The sequence below is a fragment of the Labeo rohita genome, chromosome 16, assembly GCF_022985175.1.
Source record: "Labeo rohita strain BAU-BD-2019 chromosome 16, IGBB_LRoh.1.0, whole genome shotgun sequence".
Lineage (NCBI taxonomy): Eukaryota > Metazoa > Chordata > Actinopteri > Cypriniformes > Cyprinidae > Labeo > Labeo rohita.
Genome location: NC_066884.1, coordinates 12,784,273 through 12,797,597, shown reverse-complemented (window position 1 = coordinate 12,797,597; position 13,325 = coordinate 12,784,273). Strand labels below are relative to the sequence as shown.

General features: G+C 41.0%; 1 protein-coding gene across 2 annotated transcripts in view; it reads right to left on the bottom strand.

The window, feature by feature from the left end:
• LOC127178207 (transcription factor HIVEP3) overlaps positions 1–13,325 on the bottom strand; it is an 81,398-nt gene that overhangs the window by 13,508 nt on the left and 54,565 nt on the right. For both annotated transcript variants that reach the window (XM_051130927.1, XM_051130928.1), the window contains exon 2: positions 74–4,672. In XM_051130927.1, coding sequence (XP_050986884.1) covers positions 74–4,252 — 4,179 coding nt within the window. In that variant the 5' untranslated portion in view covers positions 4,253–4,672. The remainder of the gene's footprint in view (positions 1–73; positions 4,673–13,325) is intronic.

Genomic DNA, 13,325 nt, shown 5'->3' with positions numbered 1-13,325 from the left:
ACAACAACAACATATTAATTTTCTTAAACAACCTTGGCAATGTGTTGAAATGGAAAATTACAGTGATGTTTACCTCTGACGCACTGGTCGCCTTGTTGTCAGTAGGAACCAGCTTGTCTGTGGTTGGTGGTGGAGCTGTAGCCATAGTGTATGTCTCAGCACTATGTTTCTGTTTGGAGCGCAGCAGGGACAGCAATATTTTGGTGGACAAGCCAGGTATATTGGGGTTATGCATGCTAACACTCCACGAGGAGTAGACGGAAGTTGAGTCTCTATGTGTAGAGGGGTTGGGCTTTGTGTAATTAAGGTAGCACCAGCTGACGGATGTAGTTGTATGCAAACTGGGGAATGAGGGGTCCACAGTTCTCTCTGGACTTATTACCCTTGGAGCGTACCAACGTCCTGCTTCTTTCATTCCCTCCTCCTTTATGGTTTCAGATTTGTGTTGGGTTAAGTCCTGCTTGCTTAACCTTTCAGTTTCTGTTAATTCTCTTGGATCTTTGGCCCTCCTTGCTGTCTCCACTGTTAGACTCTGCTTAATTTTTCCCTGACTCACCTCCTGAGATTTATTGTCACATTTGTTATCGTCATCTTTCTTATCGCCTTCTTCTTTTTCTTCCTCCTCCTCCTCCTCCTTCACACGTTTTTGGTGCCGCTGTGCTTCTAAACTGAGTTCTAGGCTACCTGCAGGGGACAGCATTCGCTTACTTCCTCCAGCACCGAGCTGCCCACAGCTGTCCTCAGATGAAGCACCTGCTCCATGTTCGAGAGGGAGCGGCAAGGGAATATAGCTCTTTGTGCTAGGTGAGGGTAGTCTAAGGTAAGATCTCTGAAGTTTGTCTTCCTCCAGCTTACCCATGATTACCATAGCTGTGCAGCAGACTGGATGTTGCGTTGTGGCTAAAATTTGTGAGATGGTTGTATACATGGCACTACCATAGGTGGGAATGTGAGTTTGTAAGCGCACAGGCACTACAAGAGACACCACTGGCATAAGCTGTTGAAGGCAAGGAGCAATCACGGGATGGGGGTTGTGGCGGACGACTAGCTGCTGTTGCGAATGACCGGGAGTATGCAAGGAGGAAGGTGATGACCTAGACTCACTGAAAAGAGGCCCTGAGGGGACCTGAATAGTCAGACCACCTGGCATGGGAAAGCAAGCAGCTTGAGCAACATCACTTGATTGTAGCGGGAATAAAGTAGAGAGTGGCTGAAGGGGTAATCCCAGGCGTTCTACATATTCTATGGGTCTTGGATGTGGCTCACTGTGAAAGAAGGCTTGCTGAAACATCTGGGTAGAAACGACTGCTGTAGTGACAGGAAGGAATCTAGAGAGCTGACTTGGGGAACAAAAATCAGGGTTTGCTTGTTGTAGGGGGTAAACTGCTGGTGGGTGGGAAAGAGGGGATTGGAAAAGCTGCAAGCTCTTTCCTAAATGCTCTGAGCTAAGCCTAGAGGTCCTGCCTCCCATTCTGTGCTCTGTGACTGGGAATGGAGGATAACCTGGGTAGGCCTGGCAAACAGCTGAGATGCCAGGTTTAGTACATGGCTCCTCCTGGTCAGGTTCACCAAGGGTTCCATGCTTCACCAAGAGACATTTCCTCCTCTCCTTCCAAGTAGCAGAAGTGCGCTCTTGAGAGAGGGAGCCATAGTCAAATGACTTGCTTCTTGTTTCCTCTACATGTGCAGGGTGTGGAGGACTTACAGATGCCTGCTCAGAGGTTGAGCGGCGCATCTCTCTGTGAGAATGATGGTGCTGATGGAGACTTGATGGAACAGTCAACATGTGAGACCCTTGGGAGCTCCAGTTACCACTCTGCATCTCAGAATCTGGCCTTCCTGATTCCTCAAAGGATGCAGATCGACTGGATGCATGGGAAACATTGCTCTCTTGGCTTGGGCTATGTGGCAGGGATACTGACTCAAAGCTAGATTCTCCTGAAGATTGGGTTGCCTCGGCCAAACGGAGACGCTTCTTCTTTGGCGGTAGCTTCTCTGCAGGGAGCTGAGCCAGACTTTGGCTACGCTGAGGCCACTGGAATTCCTCCACCTTCTCTGACTCTTTAGAGGTGTATGTATTCGCCGGATGGGAGACCATCTCGGTATCTGGCTCCTCTGTAACCAGAATTTCTGGCACTTGAATATTGGGTTGGCGGATTAACCGGGAAGTGGAAGTTGGTTTTGGCTCCTGTGATGGCTCGTGTTCTGGCTCTGCTTCCTGATTTGCCATAGAGATGCTTTCCTGTTTTTCAAAGGATCTGGTATGCTGGATAACAGAAATTTCTTTCCAGGGACCCCTCCTTTCTACCTCACTTTGTGAAAGGCCACGAGGTGTGCCCTGATTATCAGTACTGCCTAGAGGCTGAGTGTTGAAAGACACTGCTGTTGGACCTGGACTGGGAGGGTCTTCCTCAAGACTTTCTTCTTTTTTTTTTCTCTTGCGCACAGCCATGGCCATTGCTTTGAACTTGTAGCTCATAATCTGTGGCTGATTCTCAATGAAAGAACTGCCTTCTTCACACTGCAGACTGTGTGGAGACTTACTCATACATGCTAGTCTGTGTGCAGTGTAAGAGTCCTGCTTCTTCAAGCGAGTCCCACAAATTTCGCACTCGTAAAGATGTAATTCCCTGTCTTGCTTCTTTCCTGATTCTATTTCTTTCAAACTAGAAGAAGGACCTGCATCCTCGATAATGAGGTCCACTCCAACTGGCACCTCAATAGCGGGTTGGCGTCGTAACATTCGTTGATGTGACCCAATCCTCATTTCAGCTGCTATGGCCTGCTGATCATCAAAAGAATGACTTAAACGAAAGCCATGTGAAGCTGTATCTGAAGTATCACGAGAAGATGGCACTGACTGGCTCCTGTAGAGAAGAGCACTGGAGCTCTGACCAGGCAATGTTTCTGTTTCAGCCAAGTATGAGCAAGGTAATTCACTCGCAAAACTACCAGGAATAAGTTGAACAGCAGAGCCACAAGAGCCTGAGGCATCCACTTTTGGTTCAAAAACACAGGGTTCTTTGGGTGAGGAGAACTTTACAGACTCAATGCTACTTCTTCTAGAGAGTGAGGAACGTCTTGGTTTGACACTATCAATTTCACTTGTATCCACCACGGCTTCATTTATAGTAATTAGCTTAGTTATATGCTCAATGACTTGTGTCTTAGGAACAGTGAAAGGGATTGATTTTTCCTGTTGACCTGAAGATGATGATAATTGCAGTTGTTGATGTGAAATTCTTTGCTGTTGTCCTAGGCGTCCATACTTCCCTAGAATTATCTCAGCATATGTTTTAGCACTGGCATTTGGTGGGCTCACTTGAGAGAGCTCAGCACTCCCAGAACTGGAAAAGTAGCCAGATTCTGTGCTCCCCTTACTGCCAGGACCCAGTGAAGATCGGGTTTCGTCTGAAGATGCTCTGGGAGCTCGCTTCCTCTCGCTTAGCCTCATTGCTAACCTTTGCTTGACCGCTTGTGAATCCTCAGTTTGGGGACCCTCCTCTATAAATGACAATTCCACTTTACTACTTTTTTTCAGAGTCGGCCTGCCCTGTGAGGTAGATGGTTGGTGTTGCCCCGTCTCATCCTCAGAACCTGTACTCTCTCCATCCGTACCCTCCTCTGGCTCATCTCCCATTGCTCCACCTTCCGGCCCGATGAAACTGGTCTCTTCACGACTTGAGGCCATGCCTGCTTTTATTCGATGTGCATGGGATTTGCGGTGTTTGTACAGGTTGCTTTTGGTCTTGAAGGAGAAGCCACATGGGACACATGGATAAGGTCTCTCTCCAGTGTGAGATCGGATGTGTTTTTGGAGGACGCTAGGCTTTGCACAAGGACGGCCGCAGTATGTGCACACATATTTCCCTGGTTTTTGGGGTTTACGTTCTCGTCTACATGGGGTGCCTTCCTGTACTTCCACACTAGGCAGAGATTGAGTTTGCTTAACATTATGAGTTTGGGGAGATGGATCTCCCAGGGCAGAACAGCTGCCTCTTGAAGGACCAGGTACTTCTGAAAGCTGCCAAGATGACCCACCCGCCTGTGACTGTTGCTGCTGCTTCTGCCTTTGGAGCATTTCAAAGCGTTTCGGCTGCCTGTGTTGAAGGCGGCCATGTGATCCATGGACAGATTGCGAGGTAGCTTGTTGCTGTAACTGAGGCAGCTGTGCTGCTAACAAAGACTCTGATGGCTGCTGTTGCCCACCAGACCGCTCCCCATCGGCCGACTGCTTTTCCTCCGCCTCCATAGGATGTGGGGAGGAGGCCTCAAGGACGCAATGGGAATGCTTCTTTGAGCACCAATCCGTTAAACATCATTGCATTAATACTCTTCCGATAGGAAAAAGTCTTTACGCTCGCTTTAGGGGGCTAATTGTATTATGCCATAATTAATGTAAGATACCGGATGACAAAGGCATAATTAAACAGTGTCAGTATGCAGCCGCCATATATGTGAGTGCTGGTTGTGTGCTAAATGTCGCCTCTCCTGTTCACAAATAGCCTTGGTGTAATTCATCTTTGTGTCTTTTGGGCTGACGCCTGGCAATGGGGCCTGACAAAGAATGTCTCAAGATGCTTTTGAGGCACTTTCTCTGCTGACATTGAATAATTCTTTAAGACCTATTTGTCTCCCATCTTCAGCTTATCACGTTAGAACTTCACTGGCCCTGCAGAGACAGAAACATGAAAGAAGTGGTTAGTGTCAGGTAAGCTATTCAAAAACGCAGCAAGCCAAGCTATCAACTACTGCTTAGCTACTTTTTAAATGATTTAAATCAATCAATTTGCAAATCATACATTCTCATTCCTAATTCTAAACTGCTATAAGAGAACTATAGACAGATAATTCTTTAAAATATCCTAATGGACGATGAGACATGCTACTTATTTGCTTAATTTAATTGAACTGTAGTATTTCTCTTAAAATTCCAAGTTTTTCCTTGCACACAGAAGCTGAGTGCATGTACATACATCATACAAAATACTACGACAAGCCAGGAGTGCAAGGGCCACCACTTTAGTGAATTTCCAAGACTATTACACAAAATGAACACTGTGGGTAAAACTCATTCCTTATAAGAGCAATGATGTTTATCTAACAGGTAATTCAATCAGAGACCACATTTTAGGCTGTATTTAGAGATGGACAACAAATCCACAAACAGTAGTTTGTATAATTTTTTCTGAACATTTTGTAGTTTCTTAACTCCCTAAGAAAAGACCTGTCAGAAAAAATGGTCATTAATTTTTGTGAATAAATTCAGGGTTTCAGGTTTCTGATTAAACTGGAAAAAAAATATTCTTTTTAATTAGTATTTGAGTCTTGTTCTCCAGTAAACAACCTTTGTTTCAGGACAAAAATCTTAAATTAACTTTAGCCCATAATGTAAGCCGAAATCTAACAATAAGAAAAATGTACTTAATTTCAACATATATTCTCTGTAAACAAGTCATACTATCTTACACAATTTTGCTTCCAGCAAATTTACATCAGGTATAATTTTATTGTAAATCAACAAAAATATTAGATTCATGCAATTATTTATGGTTTCAGTGAGGTCCCTTACACATTTTCCATATGTTCACAAAACTACAGCATCTTAGGTTTCATTACTTGGTGTTTACTGAGGGAAAAGCAGTGAGCAGAAAAAAACTGCTTTCCTCTTGAAATAACTTGACAGATTCTTGACTGAGTTTGCTTTCTCAAACAGCTGCTCCTGGCTGAGTGATGCGCAACAATTTAATGAGTGTTCTCAGAGCAGAGGTAGGCTTTGGTTACACAGTGTTTTTATCAACAGCAAGCAATTATCGAAGATATAACAATACTAAGACCTTCATCATTATTCATAAAATAGGTATATACTTGACTGCAAAAGGACTGAACCACAAATTCATAATGAACGCTCCTGATTTGCACAGGGTTATTACCGTGAAAGGGGCGTTCAGTTTATTACAGAGTTCCACTGCTTTATTGTTGGAATTTCTATCTGGATGTATACAAACAGATGTAAACGAAAAGGGCAGAGAAAAACAAATGTAGACAGAAGACTTTGTTGTTACCACTCCATAATGGATGTCTGTTCATACGTCAAAGATAAGTGCGAGACAGCTTAATGACCTCTGACATGCTATTGATGTGGCTCTTAAACAGGGCGATTAAGAGGGTTTCGGATGGGGAGAGCACTATGTGAATTATTCAAAGCCGTCTATGTGCAACTCACTGAACTGGGAGACCCTCGGCTCCATTACGACATTTTCAAGCAGATAGAAAACACTAAAAGGAAGTTTGCACATGCTGAAACACATATGCAGCTCTCCAATCATTCATATTACAGCTCTATGATCACAGAGCAGAACACACACACACACACATCAGACTTTTCATCTCTTAATAATTTATAAAACTGGACGATTTGAATAGTTTATGAATGATTCATTTCAACTTTATAGAAAACTAGAATTGCAAGCATACTGTAAACCACTCACAATGGCAATGATCAGCATTGAAAAGTGACCTGAAGTCAACGAGTCTCTGTGATTTCCAGCTCCATTTCATTTCTATCAAGCAGTAAGTGTTCATTTAATATCTGCTTGTTTATGTCTAAATCTCACTTGACTTATAATGATGATACTGCAATTGCCCAACAGAGAGAGAGAGAGAACAATGCTTTGACATCATAAAGAAAGTAGAAGAGAAGAGTTTGGACTGCGTAGGCAGCAGAAAAACAAATAATGCTGGACTATGAATACTGGAGACCTAAAGAAAAACACTACTTTTCATCAGCCTTTCTGTAACAGACTCATGTAACATCAACAACAGCGAGAAAACAGCAGAGTAGAGGTCAAATAAAGGATGAACTGAGAAAACAAGGAGAATGTGACAAAGGATGATGCAAGATACTCTCTCCCTATTCACTTGCTCCCTCTCTCAAACATATGGAGGAAGAGGAAGGATTGAACAGCTGGGACCTCCTCAAGCTGACATACAAACCCTGATACACTGACACTTCACAACACCATCCTACTTTATATTTTGTAATATGCATGCATGCTAAACGTAAAAAAGAAGATTAAAAATAAAACAAAATAAAAGTTTAAGTAATTACTTCAGTGAGATAGTTAACATGAAAATGAAAATTACCCCATGATTTACGCACCCTCAAGCTATCCTGGGTGTATATGACTTTCTTCTTTCAGATGAATATAACTGAAGTTATATTAAAAAATGTCCTGACTCTTCCAAGCTTTATAATGGCAGTGAATGGGTGTTGATATTTTAAAGTCCAATAAAGTGCATCTGTCCATCATAAAAGTCGTCCACAGCTGTGTCAAGTACTTTTTTTGATGGATGGATGTACTTTATTTTGCTTTAAAATCGTAACAGTCATTCACTGCCGTTATAAAGCTTGGAAGAGCCAGGACAGTTTTTTTTTATATAACTCTGATTGTACTCATCTGAAAGAAGAAAGTCATATACACCTAGGATGGCTTGAGGTAATTTTCATTTTTGGGTGAACTATTCCTTTAAGCAATGATATTATTTTCACCTAGTGTAAAATAATACAAATAATCCAGAGACTTACAGATTAGAATTGTATAAAAGCACAAGGGTGACTTGTTTACCATTTAAAAAAAAAGAAAAAAAAAAGCCTATAGCAACATGCTTAAAAAAACACTCCAAACACCTTAGCAACATCTTGATAACTGCCCACAGCGTACCATCATAATAACAGTTTTGAAAGGATAAGCACCATCCACATTTCCTTAAAATCAAGCAAGTATTAATCTTGCACAAACATTTAAACACACAGAAAAGACACTTAAATACAAGGACAAAACTATAATTTAGGTTTGGTTTCACTTTCAAGATTCGCTGGCATGGTAATCATGGATCACAGTTTGTGAAAAGATTACAGACTGTTAAAAGAGAAGTTCACTTCCACAACAAAAATTTACAGATAATTTACTCACCCCCCTTGTCGTCCAAGATGTTCATGTCTTTCTTTCTTCAGTCATAAAGAAATTATGTTTCTTGAGGAAAACATTTCAGAAATATTCTCTCTATATAGTGGACTTTTATGGTGCCAGTGAGTTTGAACTTCCAAAATGCAGTTTAAATACAGCTTTAAATGGCTCTAAATTATCCCAGCCGAGGAAGAAGGGTCCTATCTAGCAAAACAATTGGTTATTTTCTAAAAAAAAAAAAAAAAAAAAAAATTTACAATTATTTCAACTTTTTAACCTCAAATGCTCATCTTGTCCAGCTCTGCGTGTGCTTAGTGTATTCTGGTTCAAGAGAGTTAGGGCAGGTCTCATTTTCTTCTTCAAAACTTGTAGGATGTAGGATGATTTTGAAGTTGGAGAAGAAAATGAGATGAGAGTTTTTTGACATACCCTAACTATCAAGAGACAAGACAAGCAGAGGTTAAAAGTATATAAACTGTACTTTTTTTTAGGAAAATAACCGATTCGCTAGATAAGACCCTTCTTCCTTGGCCTGGATTGTTTAGAGCCCTTTGAAGCTGCATTTAAATTGCATTTTGGAAGTTCAAACTCACAGGCACCATAGTCTTCTATATGGAGAACATTCCTAAAATGTTTTCCTCAAACACCATAATTTCTTTACGACTGAGGAAAGAAAGACATGAACATCTTGGATGACAAGGGGGTGAGTAAATTATCTGTAAATTTTTGCTCTGGAAGCGAACTTCTCCTTTAAGAAAATGTAAAACGAGCAAGCTTGAGTAAATGAAATAAAACCGTCAGGCCATTTCTTAGAATAGCCCACAGACGCTTCTAGACAGGAGTAGAAAAACACGTTTTAAAGCTCTCCCTTCTTGCCTTTTCTCTGCCTCCCACTGTCCTAGTGACAACTCGCCAGATTTGATAACAGAAATGTCACCTTGTTCGTCGTATGTTAATTGCACCACCAAGAATGATATAAATATCTCCCGACCGGATGCGGCTGGCTCGTTTCTAGTGGTTTCCAGGTGAGCTGACCCTGCTGGTGTAGAACATGGGTTCCTTAATGGAGTTGAGAGTAGATTGAAAGACTCTAGAGGCCACGTGGTGGCTTGTCAAGTCTGTGGTAAATAAGGAGACCATCTTGATTCAAGGAGCTCATTTTGTCTAATGCTTGTATAATTACAAACAATACTTACAAAACTGACGGCAGCGCGCTGGCTTTTAACTGATTGTAATAATCCAATCACGCCGTATATGAGGACAATGACTCATTGTCTTCATCATGTCAGGTCCATTAAAATGGTGTTTATTTTATTATTAGTTGAGCAGAATGACGGATAAGGAGTTAGTGCTTCTCTTTCCAGCTCTTACTCTTGGCAACCTGGCTCCGGTTCCCATGGAGACAGGCCTACAGCTAGCCACGGCAGATGGAGGGTGAGCTGGAGGTCTAAATTTGTCCCCCAGCATCCTATCTGAGTGTAGTGGCACGCAGGCAAGAGGAAGTAGATAAACAGGCTGACCTCCGCACGCCAGTGGCAGCATCTCATGACCCCACGTGTCCCCTCGCTGAGACCTCAACATGTTCATCAAAGACAAACCGGAGGAGGCGGTGCCGCTGGCCCACGCCGCCAGAAGGCCCCTCCTGAATGTCACGCCGCAGGAGTCAGAGGCACACCTCACCACCCTGCACTGTACTGGCACAAACATCAACATTCAGTAAAGATCATGGGGGGAAAGACATCACGACCCCTCTGAACCGTGCTGGTTGTCGTCCCTGTCCAACACACAGGAAACATCCTTTCCTTGCGACGAAATAATCACTGACTACTCAACTATGTGCCAGAAAGACACGCTATGTTTACAGAGCAATGGGCAGTCGATATGAATATCATTTGCTTATGCAAAGCAGTCAGTTACCGCAATCTATTTATGTATAGTTGACCGTAAAAGCATAGAATTACACCTTGTGACTGTTTTCAGAACAAGGACCTCACGTGGATGTCCACATGCCACACCCTGTTGTGGGCCTGCAGTCTGTTGGCTTGAAGTTTTTTTGTGCTTGTGTGGAGACCGTGATTGAATTACTAACAAAAAGAGTGTTCGGTCTGGACAAAAACATGAAGTTCCCAACATTATGTAAACACTCAGTCCAAAAACAAAGCTGAATTTGGACAAAGGAGTTGAACAAATAAATAGGCTTTATGATTTAGGAATTAAAAAAAAGGAAAGGGCTAAATGCACTAAACAGTTATGTAATACAAATGAAAATAAATCAATGAAATCAAAACAAGACAAAACTACATAAATAATAATATAATATAATATATACAGCACCATTCAAACATTAAGATTCAGTAATTTTTTTTTTAATACTTATTCTGCAAGGACGCATTAAATCAATCAATTCAAATTAAGGCATTTACAGTGTAACGAAAGAATTTTTTGAACTTCAAAGAATCCTGGGTGGATAAAAATCTATTTGGTTTTCACAAAAACTGTTTTAACACTGATAAGAAGAAATGTTTCTTTAGCACCAAATCAGCAGATTTCTGAAGGATCATGAGACTGGAGTAATTGCTTTGCAATTTTTTTTTAAATATATAGAAAAATAGTCAATTTTATTTAAAACAAAATAATATTTCACAATTTTACTTTTTGATTTAATTTTTGATTAAATCCAAAAATTTGACTTTTGAAAACATTAAAAATCTTAAGACTCCAAACTTTTGAATTTTTAATTAAAATAAACATGAAAATAATGCTGCAACAGAGGAAAACAGGCCTTATAAACTTGGAGCTACACATTTAATTAAATAATTAAATAATTACCAAAATAAGAAGGATCATACAAAATGCATGTTGTTGTTATTTGGTAGACCTGAATAAGATATTTCGCATAAAAATGTTTACATATAGTCCACAAGAGAAAATAATCGTTTAATTTATATTATAAATGACCCGGTTCAAAAGTTTATATCCCCTTGATTCTTACCTGAATGATCCACAGCCATTTTTTTTTTTCTGCTTAGTGGTAGTTGTTCATGAGTCCCTTGTTTGTCCTGAACAGTTAAACTGCCTGCTGTTCTTCCAAAAAATCCTTCTGGTCCCACAAAAACAAAAACAAAAAGTTTTCCAGCATTTTTGTGTTTTTGAACCCTTTCCAACAATGACTGTATGATTCTGAGATCCACTTTTTCACACCGACAACTGAGGGACTCAGTTATTATTATCAATTATCAGTTATTATTAGCAATTATTACAGAAGGTTCAAACGCTCACCAATGCTCCAGAAGAAATCACGATTCATTAAGAGCCGGGGGCTAAAAACTTTTTGAATTTGAAGATCAGGGTAAATTGAACTAATTTTGTCTTCTGGGAAACATGTAATGTATCTTCTGTAGTCTCTGAGGGGCAGTACTAAATGACAAAAAATATGATATTTAGGCAAAAAAAGAAAAATGTACACATCTTCATTCTGTTCAAATGTTTTCACTCCCCGGCCCTTAATGCATGTTTTTTCCTTCTGAAGCATAAGTGAGCGTTTGAACCTTCTGTGATAGTTGCATGAGAGTCCCTCAGTTGTCCTCAGTATGAAAAGATGGATCTCAAAATCATAAGTCATTGCTGGAAAGGGTTCAAATACACAAAAATGCTGGAAAACCAAAGAACAAGGACAAACAAGGGACTCATAAACAACTATTAAAAAAAAAAAAACAGCTGTGGATCATTCAGGTAACAACATAGTATTAAGAATCAAGGGGATGTAAACTTTTGAACAGGGTAATTTTTATAAATTCAACTATTATTTTCTCTTGTGGACCATTTGTAAACATCTTTTATGTGGAAATCTAATTCAGGTCAGTACTAAATAAATAATAACATGCATTTTGTATGATCCCTCTTATTTTGGTAAAATAATGAACATTTTTAATGATTCTAAAAGGGGGATGTAAACATTTGACCTCAACTGTATCTGCAAACACCATGTAAAAGTGAATTATGCATCTGATGTCCCCTTTAAATGAGCCTAATAATCACCATAACTGAACTATTTGGTTCACCTCACAGACCTTCAGATGCTGGTGGACGGACTTGTGAACAGGGGAGTTCAAGAGGCTTTGTGTTTACTTTGATTAAGGAGCAACAAGGGCAAATCAGGTCAGCAGGTCTTCAGTTTCACCAGCCCAAGGTGCTTGTTTGTGAGCAGGTATGCATATCAGTAAAAAGGCAAAAGATCCATGCTGGATCAGTTTTTGTTCAGCCTCACCTTATTTAATTTCTAGATGAACTATTCCTTTAAAAAGGTTTAGACTGGTTAGATCATGAAAAACATTACTAGGTGACACATGTCTACTTTAAGCGTACTGCTAAACACGGCCACTCAGGGCTTCCATAGTAACCCGAGACAAAGAATGAGAAAGATGAGCTGTGCGAGTTTCATTCATTTACATTCACAGAGGAACAAGTGGAACGGCTCAGTCTTCCAAGCCACCCACAACATCGTGCTCACGGGCCCGTCAATCACCTCACCCTTCGGCTTTCAGAGCACAGGGCTGATAGGAAAATTCCGCCCACATCAGGAAGTGAATCAAGCAGAGCTTCTAACAGGGAGCGACGGTGAATCAGATGGCCCCCAGAACTCTAACAAGCGCACGGGCCGGCCCACACAGCCGCCGCTGAGCGCTCTGATATGATTAGTCATACTCCGGCTGCATTTCTGAGCTTCTTTATTCCCTCGTTACCGCCACCTCTCAGGTCTCTCCTGGCTTTAACCTTCCAAAAACAAAGCAGCGTTAATGAGGAAGCCTCTCAGGGCTTTTCAAAAGTGCACTTTACCTGCACTCCACATCCTTCTCCTGATGGAGAGATTCTCTAACTAAGACATGGCATATAAGGGCCTCGGACGCCGCGAAGAGTTCAAACTCATCAAGATTTGACACACTACCACAGCGACTTAAAAAGACATGGTGTTTCGCCTAAAGATCCTACAGTCACACAGCCTCAGGCGGTTTCAACTCAACTGATTCTCAGAAAATGTTTAGTTAACAGGTTTTCTTGAAAACCTGAAGAACCTATTACACGCAAGATAAAGTCTTGACTCGGTGAGTCATTTATGACTCCCTATTTCCCTTCCCTGGATGTACAGAACGTGGAAATGCTGAAAAAAAATTCTTTAATGTTCTTAGTGATTATTTTTTATTTTCAGTAAAATATCTAACCATCATTAAAGGAACACTCCCCTAGAATTGAACAGCTGAGATTTACCGTTTTCCATTCAGCCGACCTCCGGGTCTGTTGGTAGCACTTTTAGCATAGCTTAGCATAGATCATTGAATCTGATTAGACCGTTAGCAT